Source organism: Rhinolophus hipposideros (genome assembly GCF_964194185.1).
Source record: "Rhinolophus hipposideros genome assembly, chromosome: 8".
Classification (NCBI taxonomy): domain Eukaryota; kingdom Metazoa; phylum Chordata; class Mammalia; order Chiroptera; family Rhinolophidae; genus Rhinolophus; species Rhinolophus hipposideros.
In genome coordinates, this window is record NC_138054.1 from 74,605,763 (window position 1) to 74,633,557 (window position 27,795).

Below are 27,795 nucleotides of genomic sequence, written 5' to 3' on the forward strand. Positions count from 1 at the left end.
CCGAACGCATCCATCTCTACTGAATTCCACCTCCTACCTCAACAAGAAGAAGAGTTAAGGGGTGTGGATCTGAGTGTCCCAGAAGTCGGATTCTTCCCTTAATGGCTTCATGTTCTGCCTACCCATAGATTTCCCCATGTACATAATGATAACTTTTATCTGCTACTTTTTTTCCAGTGCCCCCTCAAATTATACTCTTCAGTAGTAATTATCATCATTTTGTCTTCTGCTTTGCTGCTTGTGATGCATTCATACACACAAAATTTGTTTGACCAGATGTTAATCCAGCCGGTCTTTATCAAGCAACTGGGGAGCGGGGAGGTGAGGGAAGTGAGAGGAAACAGACACCATTCCCTCCTTTGGGGATCTGATTGTCCTGCAGGGATAACACATATATGTAGCTGTGGTATCAGGCTGAATGAAAATACGAGTATTTAGGTTCGCTGTGGAATTGTTGCTGAGGAAGCAGTTACTTCAGACTGAAGCAAGTATAGGGCAGATGAGGGAAAACATGTTGGGAGGAAAGCATGGTGCCAACTGCATTAGGAGCTTAAAGAACTGCTATCACCGAGGAGTGGTTATGTCAGTCATGTGGTGTATTTGGGGAAAGGTGCAATGAGATCATCATAAATAGTGGCTGCATTAAAGATGACACGATAAAGGTGTCTGGAGACAAATTATGAAGACTTGAATATGATAAAAAGTAACGTGATTTGACCCACACAACAAATATTTTATTTAACTGGGAAAGACCCCACCACTCTCAAATGACACCACTCAGCAGCTGTGTCATTTGGCCTCTCAAGTTCCCTGGGAGAGACAGGCAACCTGAGAGACCAAATGACACAGCCACTGAGCAGCAGATGTGGTCTCCTACTTCCAACGCGCTCCCCTCTCCACGTGGACTAGCTATGCATGTGTGAGCTGTGCTGCTTCCTTCTGGGGCTGGTAAACTCAGTTCCACACTTGTCTGTTGTGGGATGAACTGAGTCCCCCAAAGACACCTTGAAGCCCTAGACCCTGGTACCTGTGAATGTGACCTTATTTGGAAACAGCATCTTAATATGTACTGGAATAGGATGGGTCATTCATCCTGTGACTGGTGTCCTTATAAGAAGAGTGTCTGCTACTTCTTGATGCTTAGAATTTAAAGATGGTACCATCTGGGAATTATGGAGAAAAACAAGCATGAAGAAACATTTCAGGAAATGGGGAGGGGATGGGTATAGATGCTTATTAGGCATCTGTTAGGTCTACAAGTACAAAAAACAAATGAACAAAAACATTCCTCATAGCTAGAGAATGGAATACTAGATGGCTACTGACAGAAAACCCTTTCATAGACTTGTATAGACAACTGAAGCACATATTAATTTAGCATGACATTTTTCTGTTTATCCATTTACTTTAAATCTATACGTGTTTTTATTTTTAAAGTGGGTTTCTTGTAGATAACTTATAGTTGGGATGTGTTTTGTGATCCACTTCGATGATCTCTGTCTTTTCATTTGGTGCATTTAGACTATTGACATTCAAATGATTGTTGATATAGTTGGATTAATGTGTACCATATTCACTTCTGATTTCTGTTTGTTGCCTTTGTTCTTTGTTCCTGTTTTTGTCTTGCACTCTTTATTCTGTCTTTTGTGATTTTAATTGCGCATTTATATGATTCCATTTTCTCTCCTCTCTTAACATCAGTTATATTGTGTGTTTTTTAAATTTTTCTTGGTGGTTTCCCTACAGTTTGCATTCTACATTTACAACTAATCCAGGTCCACTTTCAAGTAAGACTAGACCACTTCACGTGTAGTGCTACTGCCTTATACTAAAATATTCCTAATTTCTCCTTACCTCTGGTATCGTTGCTGTCATTCATTTACTTTTATATAAGCATACATATGATACAAGCATGAGCATATGTAATTGAATACATTGTTGCTATTATTTTGAACATACTTATCTCACATCAATTCAGAATAAGAGAAATAAAAGTTTTTATTAAGTTTTATTTATTCCTTTTTTGATGCTCTTCTTCTCTTTATATAGATTGGAATTTCTGACCTGTGTTATTTTCCTTCTCTCTAAAAAACTTGTTTTAACATTTCTTGCAAGGCAGGTCTAGTGGCAATACATTCCCTCAATTTTTCCTTGTCTGAAAAAGTATTTCTTCACTTTTGAAGGATAATTTTGCAGCGTGCAAAATTCTACGTGGGTGGGATTTTTTTTCCTTTCAACCCTTTAAATATTTGACTTCTCTCTTGTTGCTTGCATTTTTTTCTGAGAAGTCGGATGTAGTTCTTATCTTTGTTCCTCTCGGTTAAGTCGTTGTCCCAAGTCGTTAACCCATGTCCCATGGGTTAAGGTCCCATGCGCCTTCTTTCAGGATCTTTCATTTAGCTTTGGTTTCTGTAGTTTGAGGGTGATATACATAGCTGTAGTTTTTTCTGGCATTTATCCTGCTTGGTGTTCTTGAGTTTCCTGGATCTGTGGTTTGATGTCTGACATTAATTTGCAGAAATTCTCTTCATATAGTTCTGTTCCTTTTCCTCTTCTCCTTCTGATAATCCCACCATGCGTTGTCCCACAGTCTTTGAGTTTTTGAGATTTTCTGTTCTGGTTGCTTGGGGTTTTTTTAATTTTGTTTTTTTTTGTTTTTGTTTCTTTACTTTTTGGTTTTCGGGGATTCTGTTGATTTTCTTTTCCTCATCTGTGTCTAGTCTGCTAAGGAGCCCATCAGAGGCATTTTTCATTCCTGTTGCAGTGTTTTTTATCACTACCATTTCTTTTTGGTTCTTGCTTAGGAGTTCCGTCATTCTCCTTTCGAACATTGCCTGTCTGTTCTTACATGCGTACTGTCTATTTATCAAAGCCCTTAGCATATTAATCATAGTTGTTTTAAATTTCCAGTCCGATAATTCCAGTGTCCCTGCCATGTCTCGTTCTGATGCTTTGAAGCTTGCTCTTTGGCTTTTTTGTTGTTGTGGTGGTTAGCCAAGCCTTGTATACTGGGTAAAAGGCACTGCTGTAAAAGACTTTTAGTAATGTGGTGAGGTACCGGGGGAGGGGAAGCGTTCTGTAGTCCTCTGATCATAGCTCATTCTTTTAGTGAGCCTGTGCCTCTGGACCATCAACGTCACAGGTGTTTCTCAGTTTTTTTCTCCCCCTTTTGGTGGGACAGAATGGATTGAGTGGGCTGTAGTTCAGTTTTTCCCTTCCCCAGGTCAGTTAGTCTCTGATAACCCAGCAGGTTAGGCTCTGGTTAACTAGTTCCCCCAGAGGTCAGGCTTTATTAAGGAGAGAGTGCTCCGGCATATTTCATAATTGTTCCTTTTCCCTTCATGCTGCCAGTAGCCCAAGGAAAATTTTCTCTGATAGTTACTGCGGGAACTGATTGGGCTCCTGGATGTACATCTCACAGTATTGTAGGGGGTCCTTCTCTGAAGCGGTCCCCTTGGAGTGGTAACTCAGAATTGTCCACACTGAGCCTCTGAGCAATTTGCCAGTTACACTTCAGGTTTTCCTGTTTGGTACTGATTCTAGAGGTGGTTTCTGCTCTCGAGCCCCTGTTCTGATAAGCTGTGCAGTAGCCTGTGTTTGCTTGTCTGTCTCTCCAATCTTAGCGGCAGTGGTTTGCTCTTTGTCCTCCCCTCACTTATGGATCCAGCAAGAATTCCTGACTTTTCAGTCTGTTTAGCTTTATATTTGGTAGGATGGAGTGGTGACTTCCAAGCTTCTTACATGTGGAAATGGAAACTCATACATACTAATTTAAACAAAACATGTATTTAAGCCCTTATTTTCTGTGGGATGTTGTCATAGGACATAGCACTGTGAAATCTACCACCGTCAAAGTACTGTAGGAATCACTAAGAAGCTCCCTTGGAGGCCCTGTGTGAAAAGTTTAAACACATTCAGGGGGCACCTCCAGGAGTATAGTAGTTTGGGTATAAGAATATGTAGGCGTGTCAACCGTAGTCAACCGGAAAACACATTTCTGCATATTCCCCATCTAAAGGAAATTCATCAGGGGATACTTAGTGATGGCCTACTATTTGCCAGGTACCTTTTCATAAACAACCAGAAAACTGTAGTCTTAAGCAAATATCTACTTCAAGCATTGGCTTAATGGAACCAATTCGTTGGCTCAAGCAGAATATGCCTGTGAACTGTCAGTTTGCCATTTATAATATAGTACCTGGGAAAATTTATTTTTCAAATCGGTATAATTCCTTCCTTAGTAATAAAAACTGTGTGTGTATATGCGTATATATGCTCGTGCACGAATGTGCACCTGTGTATGCTGTCTGGCATCCAGTGAGACCAGGGCCCAAAATCAAAACCTCAGGGCAAATGTATAAATCTTTATTGTAGGCTTTCTCCGTGATTTACTCCAGCTAGTGAATCCAGTGTTAGGGATTAGTTAGGGTGCTTTTGGCCCCAGTAACAGAAAATTGTGGCTTAAACATTAAATGCATTTATTGGATCACATAAGTGTAGAGGTAGAGCAGTGTTCAGGATTGGTTCCCGTCATTCAACCTTGTCATGAATGATCTGACCACATTTCTATGTCAATGTGGATATGGGTCAGGCCTTTTAGTGTGGTTCTGTTTCTCTGTTGATTTGTTACTTTTCTCTAAGTGCCTTTGTTAGTGACCAAGTTCTTAAAATACCTTGAAATTATTTTCAAAACTTTGTGTGTTCATGACATTCCTTCTCCTTAAGTATGTTCCATGCTGTAACCACACTCTCGCAGTACCTGCTGACCTATTTACTACCATCTCTTTACCCATTTCTCCCCAATCTCAAGTCAGGGAAGAAAGAATTGTTTCTGAAATGGAATAAAGAACAGCCATATGGCCACTGTTTTCTTATAAACCCCCTTTCTTTCCTTAAATCTTTTCCATTTGGATAAAGAAATGTTGTGGAATTCGACAAGAATAACAGTGCCCTTTAGAGCAAGAAAACTTGATATAATTAAGTCTGAAATGAGTCCTGTATAGTTGCAAGGACAGTGACTCTGGAGTTGAGTCCTGTGATGAAATCTGGCCGTGATCATTTCGGGTTTTGTATATTGGATGAGCATTACACCTCTTTGGGCCTTAATTTTCTGTTACCTAAATGGGAATTTAAAACTCCTTTTCTAAAATGTCAGTGAGAATGTAATAGAAAATATATATGAAATGCTTCTATCATAGAGCCTGGCATAGGACAAATGCTCAGTAAAAGCTTTACAGATTTTAACACTGAGCCTTTTCCTTTTGGTCCCATCACTTTCATTGAGACTCAGACCTTTGAAGCTGGGTCCTAGAATTCTGCACAGAAATCCAAGTGAGGTATATTTTTGTAGCTACTATTAAACTCCAAACTAGACATTCATTAAAACTCATGAAGAAGTTCACCTTAGGTGACTTTTTTCATGGATCCTTATTTATCTACACTCTTTGTGGTTTATGTGGAATTTCTTACCTACTTTGCTTTTTTGTTTAACAGAAGTGGGGGGAAAACAGAAAGGCTTCATATCTTTTCTATAGTGCAATCTAAAGTTAAAAACCCTATAATTAAAACATAAGAACATTGGAAATACTTACTCATTATAATTTATTACCTTGCTTTACGTTTTGATAAGCCTTTTGATCTTCTCTGTCTAGGGATTCACAATTATTCCCTTGTCATTAGTCACAACAGTGTCAGTGGCATGAAAGTTGTCACTAGTGCATGTTAGGCTCTGTCTCAGTAGAAGGTGTTAAGAGCTGTCCATTCCTGATGAACTTGAAAACCTTCCATTGCAAAGCATATGTCCTTTTTTCTACCCCTTGTGTCTGTCCAATCCTCAGCTTCGGGTGCCTTAGTGATTTTCAGACTTCTATTTAGCAGCAAAACCTTCCCATCAAAGCTATTTTGGGGGCTCCCTGTACAAAACAGATTAATCTGGGTACCCAGGTTTTTTTTGTTTGTTTGTTCATGTGTGTGTTTTTTTAAGGGAGGGTTTCAAGTGGGAGTGGGGATTATTCACTCACAGCAGGAATCACCGCAGAGCTCAGAGTGGAAAACCACTGAGGTCTCCATGAAGTTTGTGTTTTCTGATTCCTGGTGCTCAGGTGCTGGTTCACATGGCAGGCTGGTTTCTCATCATTTTGCTTACTAAGGGCTGCACTAACTGTTGCTCCATTTTTGCTAGCAGTATCCTATCAGTGGTTAAAAGCATTCCCCTCGTAATCTTTGTGCAAAAGTTTCTTTCCAGCTTGCCGAATTGCCCTTAAGAAAATCATGGCACTGATAGAATTGAATCTTAACAGAACAGCAACAGAATTGAAAAGCAGTAAGAGATGATGCAGGCTTTTATGTGCGGGATGCTTTTTCCTCTGTTGAACAAAGTTCTTAAGAATGAGTTTTGAGTTCTGTTCTGTAACCAACAGGAGGACTCACAAATGGCAGTGGAAGATACATCTCTGCTGCCCCGGGCGCTGAAGCCAAGTACCGCAGCGCGAGCAGTGCCTCCAGCCTCTTCAGCCCCAGCAGCACCCTCTTTTCTTCCTCCCGTTTGCGATACGGAATGTCTGATGTCATGCCCTCTGGCAGGAGCAGGCTTTTGGAGGATTTTCGAAATAACCGGTACCCCAATTTACAACTGCGGGAAATTGCTGGGCATATAATGGAATTTTCCCAAGACCAGCATGGGTCCAGGTGAGGACTTGGCTTTGGCACTGAAGGTAACTGAAATCTTAACGCCTTACATTCCATGCCTCAGATAAGGTATACACTGAATTGCCATGAAACAATTGCAACAGTTTGCTTCTTAGTATACTTCCCATTATTTCAGAGGGACGTGGGTTATGAGGGTCACCAGATATACAAGTGATTGAAAAGAGCCATTTAGTAATCGGGATCACATGCTTAATTAAAACAAACCTTTTTACCTTCCTGAAAGATTAGCCTGCTGTTTCCAGTTCATGAGAACCTCACAGAATATCTACAATTTAAGAAACAGAAACACTTAACACAGAGCCATACATACGAGATGTGATCAAAAAATACGATGAATGTTTAAATTGAAAAAAAAAATTATTACATGCTATGGGTTACCGTGTGCTGCCAGGAGCGGCAGGTGGCCAGTGTGAGCGGCCAGCCGCCGGCGTGAGTGGCCGAGAGCTGCCAGGAGCTGCTGTGAGCAGCCGACCGACCGCCTCAGCCTGGGGGGGTGGGGTAGCGCAAGGCTCATAATACCAGCGTCGGCCAGGGGGCTGTGTCCTGCCCAACTAGAAAGAGAAACAACGGCTTGAACTGGGGGGCGGAGGCGGAAGGAGGAGAAAAGAAAAAAAATTATTACAATAAAAGACACATTGCTAATAATCCCCCTCAAAATGCCCCCTCTCACTTCGAACACACTTTAGCCCATTGTTTTTGCCACTCTCTGAAGCAGTTCTGGAAGTCCTCTTTCGTGACTGTCTTTAGTTGCACTGTTGTGGCTGCCTTGATCTCCTGAATCATTTTGAGTTTGGGGAAGAGCCAGAAGTCGTACGGTGCCAGATCCAGTGAATAAGGTGGATGGGTACACACCAGAATGTTTTTGACAGAAATTGCTGTACCAGAAGTGACGTGTGACATGGAGCCTTTCCATTGTGATCACAAAATATGGTGACTGCTGCTGCTGAGTGCCATCCAATGGAAGGGCAGGGATCTTTATTTAGGATGAGAAGCAGTACATTGAACCTTAGTAACAGTGTGTGACAAGTTTTAACTTGTTTGGTGCAGTCAGTTGGGTGTGAGCTACGGTTGAGTGAAGGTGTGTTTAAAAGTGTGCAGGAAATCATCCTTCATCATGACAGTGCTCTGTGTCACACGTTGCTTCTGGAATACGGCAATTTCTGTCAGATAAAAACATTACAGTGTGTCCTCATCCACCGTATTCACCAGATCTCGTACCATGCGACTTCTGGCTCTTCCTCAAAGTCAAAATGATTCAGGACATCGAGGCAGCCACGACAGCGCAACTAAAGACACTCATGAAAGAGGACTTCCAGAACTGCTTCAGGAAGTGGCAAGAACGATGGGATAAGGGTTCGAAGCGAGAGGGAGTATTTTGAGGGGGGTTAATGGCAATTGTGTCTTTTACGGTAATAAATTTTTTTTTATTTGAACATTCACTATTGTTTGATCATACCTCATACATGTTTGCTACTTTAATCCCTATTAAAAATCTTGCTAAGAGACATTATTCAGATATAAGTTTGGATTCTGCTGCTCAATTGTAAGACGACTCCATCACTTTCCTTTGTTGTTCCTCTCTATAGAACTGAGAATCTGCGGAGAGATGAGAGAGAAGCTATTACAAAACACAGAATTTAGCTTGGGTCAATCCTGGGGAGAAAGTATAATTATGATATCACCCATCCTTCTTTCCTATTTGTCTCCATTTCTCTTTCTTGCTCTCTGTGCACAATGAAATGGCTTCTAAAGAACCTATTTCCTAAGTTCTGCCAGCTTGCTATTGGGCAAGGATTTCTCATACTTGGATCCTACAGGCCAGATTGAGAGACAACATAATTTTTCTGATACAGTCAGTCACTTGAAACAAAAAAAAAAGGCAAATTGAGTAGCTACTACTTCAGAAGGCACTGGAGACATTTATAACTGTTCTACATCATTAATGAATACTGCTTCATATGAATATGAGTTAAAGAATATAGTAAGGACCCTAACCTTTTTAGCCTATTAATATGGGACTGGTTTCTAAAGAAAAAAGTCAAGTACAGTTCTCCTTGTGTTATGCCCACCTTTATCCCCTCCTCTTTTTCTACCCCCTTTTTTGTTTCCCCCTCATCTCACACATAAATACAATTTCATACATATGTCCTACTGTAATGAAATACACTAAAATTGAAATCTACTTTCAAAAGCTCAGTTAAGGGATACTTAACACTATACATTTCTTTTTCCTTTTCAGAAATTCTTCAGTTGAGTGAGCTCAAGTGACTCATTTACATAACTATTGTGTATGTGCACACATGTGTCCCCTTGCGCCTGTGTATATGCACGTGTGCACGCGCAATGTCAGACAGAGCTCATACACTACATAAACTGAGCTAATTATTGCTTATTTCCAAGTCTTCCCAAAATGCTGTGATTGCCCTTTTTACTTTGTATTTCAGATTCATTCAGCTGAAACTAGAGCGGGCCACGCCAGCTGAGCGCCAGCTTGTCTTCAATGAAATTCTCCAGGCTGCTTACCAGCTAATGGTGGATGTCTTTGGAAATTACGTCATTCAGAAGTTCTTTGAAGTAAGCCTTTGTTCTTTCTATCCTTTGACTTTAGAGACTCCAGAGCATTTTAATTTTCATTAGCTGTTTTTAGAGTTGCAACCCCATTCCGGTCCTCAAAATGAAGTATGTGTAGTTTATTTTTTTGTTTTGTTTCTAAGTGTTTTTAAATGTTTTCCAATTCATTAGCAACAATACATCCTCTAAGTACCCTAGCAGATGATGCCAACCTGTTTCAGAAATGTGTTTGGAGAACCACTGTCTTCATTGAGGATCTAGTACATTATTTCTGATTGTTACAATAATTTTACTAAACATGACATTTTCGGAGGAGAAAATAATCATTGTAAGACACTTTTAGTGGGACCACAATAAAGTGGTCTGAAAAATGAAATTTTCAGATTCCTAGAGGCTTATCTTTGGATACCAGCTCTGGTGTTTTTTCATCATAAACTAGTTGTGAGGATTAAATGCTTCTTCTTGGGCCATCCTTAGGCCTTGGTTCCTTAGTTGTCCTCCATTAATGTGAATAATGTCCACTTTTCTTGTCATTCTCTTTGGAAAGGACTGATGAGATTGCTGCATTAGTGTCTGTTTCCCTAGTAACCCAAACTGTCAGAACGGCAGGGGTTTGGGGCTTACTGATGCAGCCCTGGTGCAATGAGATCAACATTCCCAAGCTGTAAATCCAGAAAAGAATGAGGCGTGGAGATGAAGAATGGGGTGCAGGGGGGCAGGCTGAAACTGTACAGTACCGGCCCCCATACAAAAGACGTTGGTCACCTTCTTACAGCTCATTCTGTTGGATTTGTGGGAAGATGTAGAAACATGGCTCCCTCACAGCCTGTATCTTCACAGCTTTTCTCATAACGACTTAAGTTCTTTGACACTTAATTCTCCTGCTGTGGACTAAGAAACCAACCTACACATGACTTCTGATTTTGCTTTGAGAATGTCTTTTCACTGTGATTTTGTCACAGATATAAAAATACAGAGATCTCCATCTCCAGAAGTTAATATAGTAGCTCGGGGTGGCTGAATGAACAGCTGTATGATTGGGGACAAGCTAGGGAACTTTTCTGACTTAGAGAAAGTCCCCGCACCTTAGTTCCCTTGTATGGAAAATGAGTGGGTTGGGCAAGCTGGTTCTTCATAAAGTCTCTTCCAGTTTGATGATGATGCTATTCAAATAAAACTAAGACGCCAGGGAGGGAAAATCATTCTAGGAAGAGTTTTAATATTGTGCAGCCTTATCTCTTGATTCTACCTTTTCCCCGACTCTGTTGCCTTGTAAAATAGATAATATCAATTCTTGGAGTGATGTAGAACACCGGTGCAAACCACAGTGCCAATATGTGCGTTGGCTTAAGTTTCATGTAGACAAAGGAACTTTTCAACCCCCGGGGCCTCCGACACCTGAAGTACTTACTGTTCATTTGCTACAAGATGTCCTTGAATCTTCCCGAGAAGACTAGGGAAACAGACATTGTCTAAAGCCGTAACAAATAATGTCTCCCACATGTATTATTTTAGAATAAGCATCAATGTTCTTATAATTGATGGAGTATAGATCCATTTAATAGTATTAAATGAGGAACTAATTACATATTTTTTGTTTAGTAGATACCAGTAGTGAAACTAGGATTGTTGGTAGCTGAGAAATTTTTTAACATTAAAAATGGTTCTTCATAATCAGAGACTGGGAGCTACCACTGCCTTGAAGAAACAAGCTTTTAAACAGAAGGGTTAATCACAAGTGACGGGCTGAAGGAGGTGTGCCAGTGGTTGAGCTAGAATAATGAATGCTTTGCTTTCTCTGGTTTCTTTCCTTGTACCTAAGTAATGGTGTTCACCCATACATTGTGTCTAGTTTGGCAGCCTTGAACAGAAGCTGGCTTTGGCAGAACGGATTCGAGGTCATGTCCTGTCATTGGCCCTGCAGATGTACGGCTGCCGTGTTATCCAGAAAGCTCTGGAATTTATTCCCTCAGACCAGCAGGTAATTGTAAGTTTCCCCTTTAACTTTTCTCTTGGTGTTTGATGTTTCTCCATGGTACATGTAGTGAATCCTATAAATTTGTCGGCTTTCAGTTTTTTACAGTTTTTCTTTGGTGCTTGTGGCTGCCTTTCTGCATGGCAAGCATGAACTGTGCAATTTGTAAATTTATAGTAGATCAAAGTGTCTTGTGTTAGAAACGCCTGGTTTCAAACACTCTTTGAGCAGAACTTAGTCTTTAGTAGGTGCAGTTTTACAGGTGGGATTTTTGTTTGGCAAGAGTTGAAGCATGTAAAATACTAGTAAGTTGTCATTCTCTTCAGCTTGACACTTCACTCCAATAAACCAAACTTTCATCCAGTCATCTTCCATTTTCCTTTACTTGCTCCCTCCTATTCATTCATGCCACCACCATTTACTGAATGAGTGCCTGCCTGCCCAGTGCAGTGCCTGGCCTGGCACGTTGGCTGGTGCCGACCGCGTGGCAGACACCAGCTCAGAGATGATTAGGACTGATCTCTGCCCTCTGTGCACAGTGGGGAAGAGCGATGGAAAGCAGTGGGGAGAGCACATGCCCCGAGTCTTGGAGGGGAAGCTTTGCAGGAGGAGACGTGCGAGCTAAAGAGGAGTTAGACGGGAACAGGGACGGGCATGTGAAGTGGTAGGTGCTGTGACTGCGAGCTGACCCAGAAGGCACCCGGAGAGAGGCCCACGGCTTTAGGGACAGTCACAGAGCAAGTCCAGCCAGCCCCACAGAGACGACAGGGCCCAGGAAGCCAGACACCCGCAGGCCGGTGGGCCGCAGCTGTGTTTGTGCTGTGAGCTCGGGGTGCGTCTGATCTGAACCCTCAGCCAGTGGGCTCTGAACTCACTCAGCCCTTCTCGGTGGAGGGGACGGTCGTGGTCTGGCAGTGATGAACCACTTGCCCTCACTGAGAACACGGTTCGGTAATGAGAATCTGTTATGGACTCGAGTTCTGAGCCAGACGAGGCACCTACCTCCTCCAGTTCGAAGCAAAACGAGACACCGCATTGGTGATGGCGATGGCAGGGGAAGGCTGGGACAGTCCAGAGTCCCGATGCTGTGAGGCTCATAGATCACGCGTCAGGAGGCTGGTGAAGGCAGAGGGATTGTTGGGGATGCGCAGCAGGTTTGGGGTTCATTCATTCGGTGCTCGTTACTGGAGATGCCGCAGTGATAAAGTAGTGTGGTATGTAAAGGGTTAGAAACGGGCAAGGCTACGACATCTAGTTTCCTTCTAATGTTCAGACCATTGTTAGTTTCAATTTTACCTGGGATTTTTAGGGATGAAAATTCCATGGTGACTCTCTCCTTTTTAAATTTCTGGGGTTTTTAGAACATGAAAGTTTCTTCCTCTTTTTTTGATCATAATGCCCCCTTGCTGAAAGAAAGCAGGGGTATATTACAGTTTTCCAGGTATTTTTTTACATCTTTGTCTTCTCTTATGATTGTGATAGATTATTGGGTTTTGTCTCCAACTTTTCAGATTTTACTGTTTCCTGATTGGATGGCAACATTGTAGTAGTTTTTCAGCTCTCCGCCCACCCCAAGCTGGTACTCTTTCTGCCCTGTATTTCTGTGTGTCTTTTCCTGGTCTGCTTTCTCTCGGAGCTGCACTCCTCTTCCTGCTACGTATGACTTACTGTTTTCTAGATGCAAGTTTATTTTTTGGTGAAATTAACTCCTCTCTAATGGTTTTTACCTCTTGGGGGGCTCAAGAAACTATTCAGGGAAGCCACCTCCCCTTCCTTTTGATTTTGTGTTCCTTACCTTTATCTTTATATAGGCATCATTCTCTACCTACAATTCCCATAATTATATTTTCAGAATAAATTATTATTTTCTGACATTTGGTTATTTGCTTTAGGAAACTTTTCCGAGTCTATTGTCTTTTGCTTTTTCTGGTATTGTAATCTCCAGTCGAAAGCCCATCACCTCTTTTTTCTCTATGCTTGTTATCACCCCCCACTCATTCCCTATATACACACACAGCCCTCAGTGGCTGCCCTTTGGCTGTATTCCCCGAGTTTGGACACTTCATTCATAAACTGAGAGCACTGTTACGGCCAACAGTGCAGTCAGTGTGGCCCGGTGGGAAGATTGTTTGGGAGTCTCAGGCCTGGGCTACGATTCTGATTGAGTCACTGTCTGTAGTTTTAAGTACATGACCCCTTTCAGACTCAATTTCTTCGTATATATGGGTGGAGGGTGTGGGCGGCATAGTACATAACTGACAGATGGTTTACTGACACACAGTTTTGTCACACAGGAGCTATATTGCTTAGGTTTGAATCATGGCAGTCTAGGTCTGTGATTTTGACAAGTCATTTAATTTGTGCCTTGGTTTCCTCTTCTGTAATAGTGTCCAATGCGTAGGATTGTTACGACAATTCGTTGAGTCATAGCATGTTAAGCACTTAGAGGTATGCCTAGCCTACAGTAAACTCTAGATTAACTACTATCATTATTATTAATATGTACGTTACAGGATTGTCAGAATCAAAAGATGAATTATACGTGTAATTCTCTAATACAGTGTATTTGGTATAGGCTCCTTTCTGTTTGAAGATGGCTATATTTTTAAAACTCCCACAAGTCTTTTGCAAGTTAGAATACTTTTTTTAGACTAGTTAGTGTTACAGGAAGTTTGCTAACATGTGGGAAAACTCTTACTCGTCATTTATTGCCAGGTTTTCATAGTGCCACAGCCGAGTTGTCCCACTTTCATTATGGATTCCCTCCCCCGTACTTGTGTGTTTGGTAAGACTGTTGATTGTCCACGTGTTTGCTCGCTGTGATTCTGGTGGTGCTTTCTTTCCTTATCTCAAATAGAATGAGATGGTTCGGGAACTTGATGGCCACGTCCTAAAGTGTGTGAAAGACCAGAATGGCAATCACGTGGTTCAGAAATGCATTGAATGTGTGCAGCCTCAGTCTTTGCAGTTTATCATCGATGCGTTTAAAGGGCAGGTAAGTGACTTAGGAAAGAGAATGAAGGAAACAAGTTGATGGGTGTTTCCCGTGGGAGCAGAGAAGAGCAGTGTTTGCAAGTGCTTAATGTATTATAGACTGCAGAAAATGGCAGTCCTGTTCAGAGGTGTCAGGTACCTAGCTCTGTGTACCCAACTCTCTTCCCTTTACAGTCTGTGAAGCTCCTTAATGCAGGTGTCTACTCGTGTTGGGATGAAATAGCCGCCAGAGTTGTTAAGGTTAAATCTTGTATTCGAAGAATAAATTTTTCCTTTGGCTAAATACTATTTATCTTGATACTTAAAACTTTTTATGACGTTGTAAAATTCAAGTCATTTACAGAACATGTGAATGTATGTTTAAAATAACAAGGTGATTTTTGCATAATATGGGGGTGGGGTGGGGTGGGATGGTGATCAGGTTGGTTTGAATTCTGTTAGTGGCCATACAACCAGAGAGATACCTTCTAATTTATCTATTTGCCTGTGTGTCATAAGGGCCTGTGTGCTCTTAGCACCAACTTCCAAGCAGAGTTACTTTTTCATACCGTGTTTTTTCCAGAATTGCCCTGTAACTGGCTGTTGCAATTCATTTCTTTTGCCAAAAACATCCTCACACTCCCCCTAAGCTGGGTAGGACAGGAGAGTAAAACATTTCCCTCTTGGGTATGAGAATTTTTTTTTTTAGAAAGGGTAAAAAGAATGGGAAACAGCAAGTAGATTTTTAGGTATAGTTGTGTGTACTGCTAAACCTAGATCACCATGGAATTTTAGAGTTGTTTAAGTTTTGGGGTTTGCTCAATTCTGGCAGGGTATCGTAGACTATGGACACTTACGCATGGGGTTATTGGGATTTTCTGAATTAATGAAGAAAAGTAGATTTACTTTAAAATTAAGATCTTATATTTATCGAAATATACAACAAAAGAAGTAAAAGGATTAAGCAGCCAAATGGGAGAGAATATTTTCAAGATGAAACGGCCAAAGAATTGAATCAGAATATATAAAGAACTCTTATAATCAAAGAGAGTAATAGAAATTAATGCAAAAATGGGCCAAATGCACAGATAGAAGAAACACAAATTTCCAGTTGGTATTAGCACAACCGTTTGGGAAAATAATTTAGTACCAACTTTCAAAGCTCAACATTTATACTTTCTGTGATTTTGCATTCCTGGCCTACGTATGTATCTGGTGAAACATCTGCACGTCGTACCGCAAGACGTATTTAGACGTGTTTAAAGCAGCAGTATTCCCTTAATAGGAAAAGACTGTTTAAATAATCTAGATGTCCCTTAGCAGAGGATTGGACCAAAAAAAAAATTTTTTTAAATGAAAACCTATATACTTATCCGTCATTATATTATAGAGCTAGCTATACAGAGTAAACCCCAGAAGCCCACAGTATAAGTAATATTTGAAAGTGTTGAGTGAAATAAGTTGTTCCAGACTGTGGATATTAAGCATTTTAATAAAGCTGTAATTGAGCAGAATCATACCGTATACTGTTTTAAGTTATATAGTTAGACAGAAGAAACTATGTGTATAAAACCATGTATAAAGCACTTAGTGAAGTGACTGACACTTGGTAACCATCTAATAAGTGTTAGCTGTCGTACTGTTCTTACCATTATTGTCATTATTCTTTATAACGGATCAGAGAATCCAGGTCATCCTGCTAGGAAGGGCAGAAACCAGATTGGCTGGTCTGGACCTGAGTCCTGTGTGCTTATCTTGTTCCAGACCCAACAAAAGAGGAATCTTTTCTTGCTTATTGCTGGGAAACACCTCAGTTCAATTCAGAACATGGCCTTGTGGTTGTGGAAAAGCACTCAGAATTTGAATCCAGCCCTTTCTTTTTCTGCTTTTAACCCTATTCTTTGATATAGTGGACTGTTAACTAAGTGTGTTTCTCATGACGTTGACTGATTCATTTCCTTTCTAGGCTTCTTGGAAAAGGCCTTTTCAGCTCTGAATTTATGTACATCTGTGAATTCCTAGAATAGTTAAGAAATGGGTTTACACACACACACACCTCTTATTATTTGTAGAAGAGAATTTAAATACCATATTTATAATTTGGGCTTTTGAGTCAGACTAGGAAATAATATCCTGGCTCTGACATTTACTGTCTGTATGACTGCCGGCACATTATGTAAACTAGGAGCTTCAATTTTCTCATCTGTGTCTGGAGAATAACCATGACTATCTTTCAGGGTCATTGTGAAGATGAATGGGATAATGTATATAAACAGTATGGTAGCATTGAAAGTGGCAACGGTCATTTTTGGCTTTCTTAACTTCTGTGTGCTTGTCTGCCCTAGGTGTTTGCCTTGTCCACGCATCCGTACGGCTGCCGAGTGATTCAGAGGATCCTGGAGCACTGTCTCCCTGACCAGACACTCCCTATTTTAGAGGAGCTTCACCAGCACACAGAGCAACTTGTACAGGTAGTGGAGTTGCCAGTAGAGTAACTGCAAACACCTGGGGGCTCGTGCAGGCCCAGAGCTTGTGTGTTTTCTCAGCACAGGTACCCGTTCCAGAAGAGGTTAATGTTAATGTGTTTAAAATGCCCACTGAAGATGTGGGGCAAGTTTTCATTTACATCAGGCCTGGTCCGTGCTTTATGAATATGGGTAATGAATAGACCCCTGGCCTTGGAGTGAAGGGACCTGTCTGCCATAGCTCTGTTGTGGACTAGCTAGCTAGGTCTCCTTGGGCAGGCCATTTAATCCCGTTGGCTCTCAGTTTGATCATTTCAAATGAACGAAGTGGATTAGCTGATTTATTCTTTCTAGCTTTGATACTTTCTCTTGGATGTACCACTAAAATTTCTTCCACATCATTCATACTAACCATGAGAATACTTTCTACATGTAGTATGTGATAGTGAAACAATTTTTTTGTTAGTGTTTGTTGGTTGTTTTGGTGGGAGGTGTGATATTATAAATTTATTAAATATTCATTGTAGAAGAATTTGAAAGTGCAGAAAATAGCAACAAAACAAGTTACCCACAATCCTACCATCCAGAAGCAAATACATTTGGCACTGGCACTTTAAAAAAATATATATTACTTGTATTACTTGTACAGTTTTAAGTTTTTATATCTTACAAATAAATATTTTCCTTCTGAAATTCCTTACACACGTTTATTCTCTCAAAGTGAATTTCATTTTAGATGAATGAGTATATCCATTATATGCTTGTAATGTTATTTAATTAGGTGTTGTCTGTTTTGTTGGATATAACCTTTGTTTCTAGTTTTTCTTTGTTGTGGATAGATATAGTGAGCGATTTATACATTTCTGTTTTGAGGAAAGAGTATCTTTATTCCCACCTGCCTTCCCTTTTTTCTGTTTTTAAATGAGAGGAGGCTTACTTTTTTGTGTATAATATTTTACCTTTGGGCATAAATAAATAAGTAAATATATATAAAAATATTTCCTTGTCTAGTAGTAATGTGTTCCTGTTTTGTAATGATAAATAGATTGTGGCACTCTTTCCCTATTTTAAAAATTCTTATGTATTCTTTAGTATTCAGGTAAGCCATCATAGTGCTATAGAAGGATAGATGTTGATTAGATGTAAGAATTTAGGTAACCCACTGATCTCATTTTTACATAGATTTTATTTCTTTTGTCATTTCTCAAACAGGATCAATATGGAAATTATGTAATCCAGCATGTATTGGAGCATGGTCGTCCTGAGGATAAAAGTAAAATTGTAGCAGAAATTCGAGGCAATGTACTTGTATTGAGTCAGCACAAATTTGCAAGGTACGGGCTTTGAATTACAGACTGTTTTCCAGAAAAGAGGATTAAAGAGTATTTCAGGTCCAGAAAGAATGAACTTTCATTCTCCTCTTTTTTTTCTTTTTAATTATTTAAATTTTTTATTTTTTTATTTATTTTAATTGTTGGGGAACAGTGTATTTCTCCAGGGCCCATCAGCTCCAAGTCATGCTTTAATCTAGTTGTGGAGGGCGCAGCTCAGCTCCAAGTCCAGTTGCTGTTTTCAATCTTTGTTGGAGGGGACGCAGCCCACCATCCCATGTGGGAATTGAACCAGCAACCTTGTTGGTGAGAGCTTGTGCTCTAACCAACTGAGCCAACTGGCTCCCCCCTCCCACCTTTAAAAAAGTTTTTTTTTTTAAAGTACATCGTGTTTCCCCGAAAATAAGACCTAGCCGGACAATCAGCTCTGATGCGTCTTTTGGAGCAAAAATTAATATAAGACCCAGTCTTACTTTACTGTAATAAACTTTACTGTAATAAACTAAACTGTAATAACTTTACTGTAATAAAGTAAGACTGGGTCTTATGTTAATTTTTGCTCCAAAAGATGCATCAGAGCTGTTTGTCCGGCTAGGTCTTATTTTCGGGGAAACACGGTACATAGTTTGGTCTACTATAAAGTATAAAACATAAAAAGTCCCTTGGTGGGCTCTTCATTCCCCCATCTGGGGGGTATGTTTTTAAAGAATATAAGTTTTGTACTTCGGTAAATAGAACATTTCATTATCTTACTTGTTTGGAATTGTGACATGCTTTTACTCAGGTTAGCACCTGAATTACTCTTTGGCACCTAGAATTAAGAGGGAGTGTTCTGTATCTATGTATAGGTCTTTGTAGTCTTAGAATCTCTTTTCCAGTCTTCATATTGTACCAGCTCAAGAATAAAGTGCAGTAGTTATTTCCAGGTTGTGAAAAATGTTTCAGGTAACATAAGTAGCAGAGGTTGGAGAAGAAATTGACGGCCTTCCAACGGGTGAGAGGCGTGGTCTTCTAAGTAGGGCTTATATATCCTACCGTATACAACATAGTACTTTATATTTGGGGGCTAGTTTTCATCTCTGGTTTTTAGGATAAATTGTGAGGCATGTGTGATGCATATAATTTTGATCTTCTTAAATTGTTTTCAATTTGTGAAATACTATAACATTACAATATGTAAAATAGAGAAAAGAAATAAAAGCACCCATACGTCCCGTGTCTCAACAGTCTAACCATTTCAGGGGTCATCTTTTGGACCTTGTATTGCTTTGTTTGGGATATTTACCAGGACCAGGGAAATTGGGGTCAGAGTCGCTTAGGTCTCTTCTTTGGGTCACTGTCTTGTTTACTTTTTTGTTTAGTGTATTTAATATCTCACCCTTGGATATAGCATAAGTGGTAATATCACAATAGACTTGTGGTTAGGTAATGACCGAGTAGCTACTGTGGGCCCAGCCCTCTTCCCACAGATAACAATTGTAAATTTTGGACAGAATGCTAATAAAATACCTGCAGGCATTAGAGAGTGACCAAGAGCAGGTGGGGTGTGGGTGGTATTGATATTTAGAAGAAGGTTAATTGCCCTGGGGAAATCCTCCCTCCTTAAAATTGTTTTTAATATATTATGATATAATTGATATATAACATTGTGCAACTTTGAATGTATGCAGTGTGTCGGTTGATTACATTTATATATTGTACTGGGATTGCTACAATTGCATTACCTAACACCTTTATTAAGTCATAGGATTATCATTTCTTTCTTGTGTTGAAAACCATTAAGATCTAGTCTCTTAGCAGCTTTGAAGTTTATAATATAGTATTGTTGACTATAATCAGGAAATTTTCTACCTTTAATGGCTTTTAGCCTGTAGGCACTTCTAAGCCTGCTTCCTGCTTAGCTCCTAAGTTGGGATAGAAAATCTCCAGTATTCCTAGAAGGCAGAATTTGGGGGTAACTATGGCAACGGAAGTTACAAAACCATAGGAGAAATGCTAGAAAGGAAGAGAACCAGTGAGGGGAAGGCCTATATTTAAACTTCCCAAATATCTCGTTGACTCCTGAATCACAATTGCATGGGACAAACGAGGCAGCACAACTAAGCCTAAAAGAATTGATCTTTTACCTGCTCCCTACTGCATGGAAGAAGTTTGAGTTCAGCCAAGTTAAGTGCATTAAAATAGTGGTTGGAGGAATAATAGTCTTTGGAGAAATGTAACAGAACTCAGTTTCTACAGTGTATCATTTACTGTGTCTAGATAACAGGAAAATGTGACTTGTATTCAAAGAAAAAACAGAAAATGAAAAAATCCCAAACTACCCAGACCACCCAGATAGATATTGGAGTTAGCAGAGGAGGATTATAAAGCAGCTGTTTTAATTATACTCAAGGTTATAAAGGGAAATACGCTCTTATGAATGAAAATATAAAAACTATTACTAGAAAATGAGAATCTTTATTGTAAAAGGAACAAAATGGAAATTCTATAATAGAAAAACACATCATCTGAAATAAAATTCACTATATGGCTTTAACAGCATTTTAGAAAAGAAGAAAGCCAGTAAAATTCAAAACAGATCAATAGAAATAAACCAATAAAATAGTGACTTTCTGACATTTTGGGGGGTGAAGCAGAATACAAAGTAAATTTTTTATTGACTTTGCATGTATAAGCACTCACACACACACACCTAAGTGGAGCTGTATTTCCCATGATTAATTCTGCTACTTAATATGCTGTTTCATTAAAAAAAATCTGGTCACAGATCACTTAAGTTGATTTGTATCCTCCACAAATGGGCTGGGAACTGCAGTTTCATCAACACCAGCGTAAACGTCAGACTGAACTGCTAGTGATCGTGTGTTGAGGGAGGAGCTTTTGGCCAGGTGGGATCCCTTGGTGGCAGCTGCTCTGCATGCTCGCTTTCCTGAAAGACAGGTCAGTGCTGAGGGTTGAGTCCTTCACCCCGAAGAATGAGTGTCCTGTCCCCAGCCCAGTAGAAAGTCATGTTTCTAATCCTCACTCCTTTGTAGGGAAAGGGCCTGGAGTGGATGAAGGTACACCCAGCCAAGCTGTCCTGAAAGGGGATGAGTTCTTTGCCTGAACATTTGGAGACGGTGACTGGCTTCGTGTTCTCTGAACCAACCCAGTGTTCTTAACTCCCTTTTCTGCTAAGGCGTAGTGGCTGTTAGGAGGTTCGCTTCCACAGTGCCACACCTTCAGCTCATGCTAGAATTGTATATAGTACTGGAGAAGGGAGGTGGAGAAAAAAGTTCCCTTATTGCCATAGCAGAGGGGAGAGGCTGTTGTTTTAATTAGACTTGATAGATTAGCTCACCAGGTTTGATACACACTGTATCTCTTAAGAAGAAAGATTAAAGAAATGTCTGGTAGGATGGTAATTCTTAAACATTTTAGCTTGAGAATTTTGTTTTCCAAATAAAAGCATATGAGTACGAGGTGTAATAAAAAAAAAGATGGTGAATGTTTAAATTTTAAAAAATCAGTGCAGTAAAAGACATTGCCATTAATCCCCTTCGAAATACTCTCTCTCGCTTCAAACACATTTATCCCATCATTCTTGCCAGTTTATGAAGCAGTTCTGGAAGTCCTCTTTTGTGTCTTTACTTAATTCTTCATCACGACAACGCTCCGTGTCACACATCACTTTTGGTACAATTTCTGTCAAATAAAACATGGTATGTCCTCATTCACATTATTTACCGGATCTGGCACTTAGACTTCTGGCTCTTCCCCAAAGTCAAAATGACCTTGAAAGGTAAACATTTCGAATCCATTCAGGACATCGAGGCAGCCACAACAGCACAGCTAAAGACACTCACGAAAGAGGACTTCCAGAACTGCTTCAGAAAGTGGCAAGAACGATGGGAGCAATGTGTTCAAAACGAGAGGGAATATTTTGAGGGGGACTGATGACAATGCGTCTTTTACTGTAATGTAATACATTGGTTTTTTAAAATTAAACATTCACCATATTTTTTGATCATACCTCGTAAGCTCAGTGTGCAAAAGCACATACCACTGAGAGGGTCCTTTCAGAGCTCCATAAAACAATACCCTATTATGGTTTAAAAACCTCAGGAACTAGGAGTTATCCTGGTGATGATTGTGATGATTATTCAACTCTCCAGAGGGCTGGCCTTTGGAAGAAGAAGTAAGACTCCACCTCTGTCCTCGGGCTCCTGGTGTACATGTCCTTTTTTAGCCCCCAAATGCAAAATTAAGACAAATGGGTGAAATTTCAGAAGCATATTTTGCTGCAGTATGTAAGGAAGAATGTTGAACAGATCCATTCACCCATATGGTAGTTTGCCCTAGAAAGTAGTTACTCGCAAATCATTAACAATTCCTGAGCAGAGGCTAAATGGCCATCTTTCAGGATTGTCAAAAAAGAGCGTTCTGCAGTAGCTATTTCGGAAACCTTTGAAATTCCTTTTCTACTTGAGTGTTCTGTGATCCAGAATAGCTTTACCCCAGTCACGAACTCGTTGCAAAGCCTCCACCTGCCCACCTGCCCGCCACATGTTCTCTCTGCCAAGTACTGGCTCCAGTAATAACAAAGATAAATATGTATTGTTCTCTTACGTCACACCACTTCCTTGTGCCCAAAGAGCCACAGATGTGAGTAGTATTGAATTACAAAGCCACCATTAGTGAGTAATCAATCACTCCTGGATGGGAAATGCCCACCAGCCTGGCTGTGTGTAGTTTAATCAGCCTCTAATGTCCTCCTGGATTGTAGGGAAAACTCTGATTTGATGTAACCATTCCTTTCTTTTTTCCTTTCCCAAGGTGGTATGTTTGTGAAGTGTTTAGAAATATGGACAGACCTGTAGGGTCTTCGTGTCTTAGACGCTTAAGAGGCAGCATGAGGTGCTGGAATGAGCGCTGTGGTTCCTTTGTGTGTATTCCTTCACTCGGGGCATCTGTGGAGCCTCTTAAGTGCCACGCTCTGTGCTCAGCACTAGGGACGTAGGTATAAGTAAGACTTGTTCCCGGCCTCAGTAAGCCCAGAGGCGAGGCAAGAATTGGTAGATTTTGATGCTTGCTGAAATTATGCTCATTAACCAGTTAGGCTAGTAACCAGTGTCGTGAAGCTTGTGTTTAAGTCCATTCACTTACCTGGACGTGTTACCCTCATCTGTTAGGGGGCTGGGGCTGGTATCCTCCAAGACTTGGTCTCGGCCAGGGCTCTCATCAGAAGACACACGGCAAAAGTGGAGTCTCATAGAGCCAAGCAGTTGATGAGTTAAATCGTCCAAAAGTGTTAAGGTCTCCTGCTGCTGACCCCAAGGTCAGGATAGATGCCGTACCAGCACAGCCGGACAGGGTCCCTTTTCTCAGCATCGTCCCTGGATTGTCTCGTTACAGCAACGTCGTGGAGAAGTGTGTCACTCACGCGTCCCGTACGGAGCGCGCTGTGCTTATCGATGAGGTGTGCACCATGAACGATGGTCCTCACAGTGCCTTATACACCATGATGAAGGACCAGTACGCCAACTACGTGGTCCAGAAGATGATCGATGTGGCAGAGCCAGCCCAGCGGAAGATCGTCATGCATAAGGTAGGCCAGGCCGGGCAGCGCTCGGAGAGAAAGTGGGCCAGGCGCGCGGGGCCTTCACATGCCTGAAGTGCACTGGAGAGCAGGCATCGTGCTTCCTTTTGCAGTTTATCACTAGACTATCTCGCATGCTGTACTCCGTTTTCCTTTTATATGGAGGGCCCATTGTCCCACATTTGCCCCTCTGCTCTGTCTATAACTCACTGGTATGAAAGAGTCTTAAACTCAGTGTTTGAGAGAGATTTCCTTCCCTGATCTTCAGGCCATGCTTCTGCCTCTCTGTTCCTAGGAGACCAGCTTCTCAGTCCAATAAATCAACCTACTTGCCTTATTTCCTTTTTCCCCTCCTCCCTCTTATTCATTCATGCCACCACCATTTACTGAATGAGTGCCTGCCTGCCCAGTGCAGTGCCTGGCCTGGCACGTTGACTGGTGCCGACCGCGTGGCAGACACCAGCTCAGAGATGATTAGGACTGATCTCTGCCCTCTGTGCACAGTGGGGAAGAGCGATGGAAAGCAGTGGGGAGAGCACATGCCCCGAGTCTTGGAGGGGGAGCTTTGCAGGAGGAGACGTGCGAGCTAAAGAGGAGTTAGACGGGAACAGGGACGGGCATGTGAAGTGGTAGGTGCTGTGACTGCGAGCTGACCCAGAAGGCACCCGGAGAGAGGCCCACGGCTTTAGGGACAGTCACAGAGCAAGTCCAGCCAGCCCCACAGAGACCACAGGGCCCAGGAAGGCAGACACCCGCAGGCCGGTGTGCCGCAGCTGTGTTTGTGCTGTGAGCTCGGGGTGCGCCTGATCTGAACCCTCAGCCAGTGGGCTCTGAACTCACTCAGCCCTTCTCGGTGGAGGGGACGGTCGTGGTCTGGCAGTGATGAACCACTTGCCCTCACTGAGAACACGGTTCGGTAATGAGAATCTGTTATGGACTCGAGTTCTGAGCCAGACGAGGCACCTACCTCCTCCAGTTCGAAGCAAAACGAGACACCGCATTGGTGATGGCGATGGCAGGGGAAGGCTGGGACAGTCCTGAGTCCCGATGCTGTGAGGCTCATAGATCACGCGTCAGGAGGCTGGTGAAGGCAGAGGGATTGTTGGGGATGCGCAGAAGTTTAAAGCACGTCCCTTCATTCATTCATCAAATACTCATTAAGCTTACATACTCTATAGCAAGGCCTATAGAGTAGGCCTTTCGGTAGGGCTTTCTGTATTGGTGAACTGGCCAAGGTTATGCACAAATAGTTGCAGGGGTGCTGGAGAATATCGGGAAGGGCTGTGCAAGAATGACTCTTCTAATGTGGGGGTACAGAGAAGGTTCCCCAAGAAGGACGTTTGAAGAAAGCCCTGCAGACCTTTCCAGGCCGAGGGAACCTGGTGTGTGAAGGCTTGGAAGCAAGAGACAAGACAGTGTATTTGAAGAAGTAAAGCCAGTTCATTACGGCCAAAATCACATTTACATTTCAAGTAATTGTCCTGGCTGATGAGTTGGAGGATGGGAGACTTAGGAGATGACGCAGTGAGGAGACTGGATGTGAGGTGATGGCCTTGGGGTTGAAGAGAAGTGGATAGAACGGGGCTTAGCATTTGGTTGAGAGGAGGAAGAGTACTAAAAAGCTAAAAATCTCAGCGCTTGCAGCTCTCACTGTTAGAATATCCTTTTTAGCAAAAGGAAACATTGGGAGTGGAACAGGTGATTCCTTTTTTCGCCTCCCATTAAATCACGTAAAAAACGGAGTTCCACAATATTGTAAACGTGCGTACACATGGGTGGTTAGTTTTCTTGTCTGGGAGAGGAGAGATGTAAAGGTTAAGTGGCTGGACTCATCAGTTAGCCAATCCCAGGGAGAGCTACCAAAAGCTGGGGGGTTGAATTTCAAGTTCGAATGGTGAAACACTAGCCAGCAACCCAAATAGCATTGATAGAAATAGCAAATAGAAAGTAGCATTATTGCATCCTTTTTTACAGATGAGTTTGGGGAGGTTTGTAAATTGTCTGTGTTTGACAGCTCAGAATTCGAGCCAAGGACTATTAATAAATAAGTTTCCCACGTAGGCTCCCGGATGAGAATATCATAACTGATGTGGGTCTGTGTCCTGTGGGGGTGCAGACGTGGTTTTACAGGTACTTGCCCCCTCTTTATTTGAGGACACAGCTAAAGGGACAGTTACTGTCCACATGGAGCTCTCAATCTAGAGAGCGTCCATCTATCCTGTCCATTTTCAGTGTTTGTGCAAGTGTGAGTGGCGAGACAGCTTAGTCAGCTGCTGTTCACTGTCTGGGACAGTGGAGGGCTGCACACGTTGTAAACTGGGTTGCATGCTGTAGCTGAGGTATGTAGAGAACTCCACGAGCCCACAAAAGAGGAAAGGTGGTTCCAGAGAGGAATCACCTGTCGGGCTGTCTGGGATGCACAGGACTTCCCTAGTGGATGTGCCCAGGCAGGAGAGAATGGAAGAGAACATGTGCAGAGCTGAGCCGAGCCCGTCCTGGAGAGGGTGAAGGATGAGACTGGTGCCGTAGCCAGTGCTGGGAGAGCACAGTGGGGAGAGATGCTTTCTGGAGGAGCCAGACAGGTGGGCTCAAATACCCGTGCTGTCCCTTATTAGCCATTTGACTTGGGATGAGTGACTTCACCACTGTACCTTCATCATTCATCAGTCAAATAATCACACTGCCCTGAGGAGGCTTAATGAACAGGCCTGGCTCGTGTGAATCATTCTTACTGGTGTCATTCATTAGCAGCTTTCTGTGATCCTTTGTGAAGTGGAGGACAGGCCCAGCTGGTGAGCTCAGGATTCACAGTGCCTGGAAAGAAACCCCCAGTGCTTAGGAGAGTTGAGGCCCCAAGTGGGGGGCCAGAGGGACTGAGAGCGTGCCTCAGGAGGGCGCTGTGCAGTGGTGGGGTGGGCACGGCATTGTCAGGACGCCCTTCTCGCATTCTGTCCTGGGGGTGGCCCGAGGTCTCACGTGCTGCATCAACGCTCAGGATCGGAGCACCTGTCCTCAGCTAATGGCTCACTATAGATAGCTTGGAATCAGGTGCTTTGGCTGAACCAGTGAAAGGTATTGCTGTGTGCACCATGCAGTGTGGGGAGCACACCGGGAGCCTGCCCGTCTGTTTTCAGGCCAGAGTAACACAAACTGCTTCCTCTCCAGATCCGGCCCCACATCGCGACTCTTCGCAAGTACACCTATGGCAAGCACATCCTGGCCAAGCTGGAGAAATACTACATGAAGAATGGCGTTGACTTAGGGCCCATCTGTGGCCCCCCTAATGGTATTATCTGAGGCAGTGTCACCTCTGTCCCCTCATTCCCGCTGACCTCACTGGCCCACTGCTGAATCCAACCAGCAACCAGAAATGTTCTAGTATAGAATCTGAAATGGGTAATGGTTGCTCCAGGATTACCCGCTCCAAAAAAAAGGAATCAAATCCACAAGTGGAAAAGCCTTTGTAAATTTGTTTAATTTTATTACACATAACATGTACTAATTATTTTTTTTAATTGACTAATTGCCCTGTTGTTTTACTGGTGTATAGGATACTTGTACATAGGTAACCAATGTACATGGGAGGCCACATATTTTGTTCAATGTTGTATCTATATTCCACGTGTGGAAACTTTCAGGGTGGTTGGTTTAACAAAAAAAGTTTTAAAAAAGAAAAAGAAAAAAGGTTTTTAACTCATTTGCCTAGCCGGCAAGTTTTGCAAATAGCTCTTTCCCACCTCCTCATTTTAGTAAAAAACAAAAACAACAAAAAAAAAAAACACCTGAGAAGTTTGAATTTTAGTTAAATGACCCCAAACTGGCATTTAACACTGTTTATAAAAAAATATATATATATACATATATAAATATAAAATGAAAAATTGTTTGAGAGTTGCTAAAGCTTCGGTTTATGACATTAAGTTTATGAAACTTCTGAAAATTGCCTTTTTTGGAGACTATTATGCTGAGGAAGACGGTGTAGTCTGTTTTGTGAAGAAGAGACATGAGCTCTCACAATGCCTCCAAGGCCGGGCGGGTGTCATTGTTTACTGCCTATTGGATTTTTTTCTGTTAACATTGAAAGGCAAAATCTTGATTATTTAGCATGAGAAAAAAAATCCAACTCTGCTTTTGGTCTTGCTTCTATAAATATATAGTGTATACTTGGTGTAGACTTTGCATATATACAAATTT

General features: G+C 41.7%; 1 protein-coding gene across 24 annotated transcripts in view; it reads left to right on the plus strand.

The window, feature by feature from the left end:
* Window positions 1-27,440, plus strand: part of PUM1 (pumilio RNA binding family member 1) — a 110,918-nt gene extending 83,478 nt beyond the window's left edge. For 14 of the 24 annotated variants that reach the window (XM_081056210.1, XM_081056198.1, XM_081056187.1 and 11 more), the window contains 8 exons: window positions 6,420-6,687; window positions 9,153-9,282; window positions 11,132-11,266; window positions 14,112-14,249; window positions 16,573-16,698; window positions 17,905-18,026; window positions 23,418-23,610; window positions 26,767-27,440. In XM_081056210.1, coding sequence (XP_080912336.1) covers window positions 6,420-6,687; window positions 9,153-9,282; window positions 11,132-11,266; window positions 14,112-14,249; window positions 16,573-16,698; window positions 17,905-18,026; window positions 23,418-23,610; window positions 26,767-26,898 — 1,244 coding nt within the window. In that variant the 3' untranslated portion in view covers window positions 26,899-27,440. The remainder of the gene's footprint in view (window positions 1-6,419; window positions 6,688-9,152; window positions 9,283-11,131; window positions 11,267-14,111; window positions 14,250-16,572; window positions 16,699-17,904; window positions 18,027-23,417; window positions 23,611-26,766) is intronic. The other 10 variants (XM_081056188.1, XM_081056205.1, XM_081056208.1 and 7 more) reach the window with 1 other exon arrangement.
* Window positions 27,441-27,795: the final 355 nt, after the last annotated feature.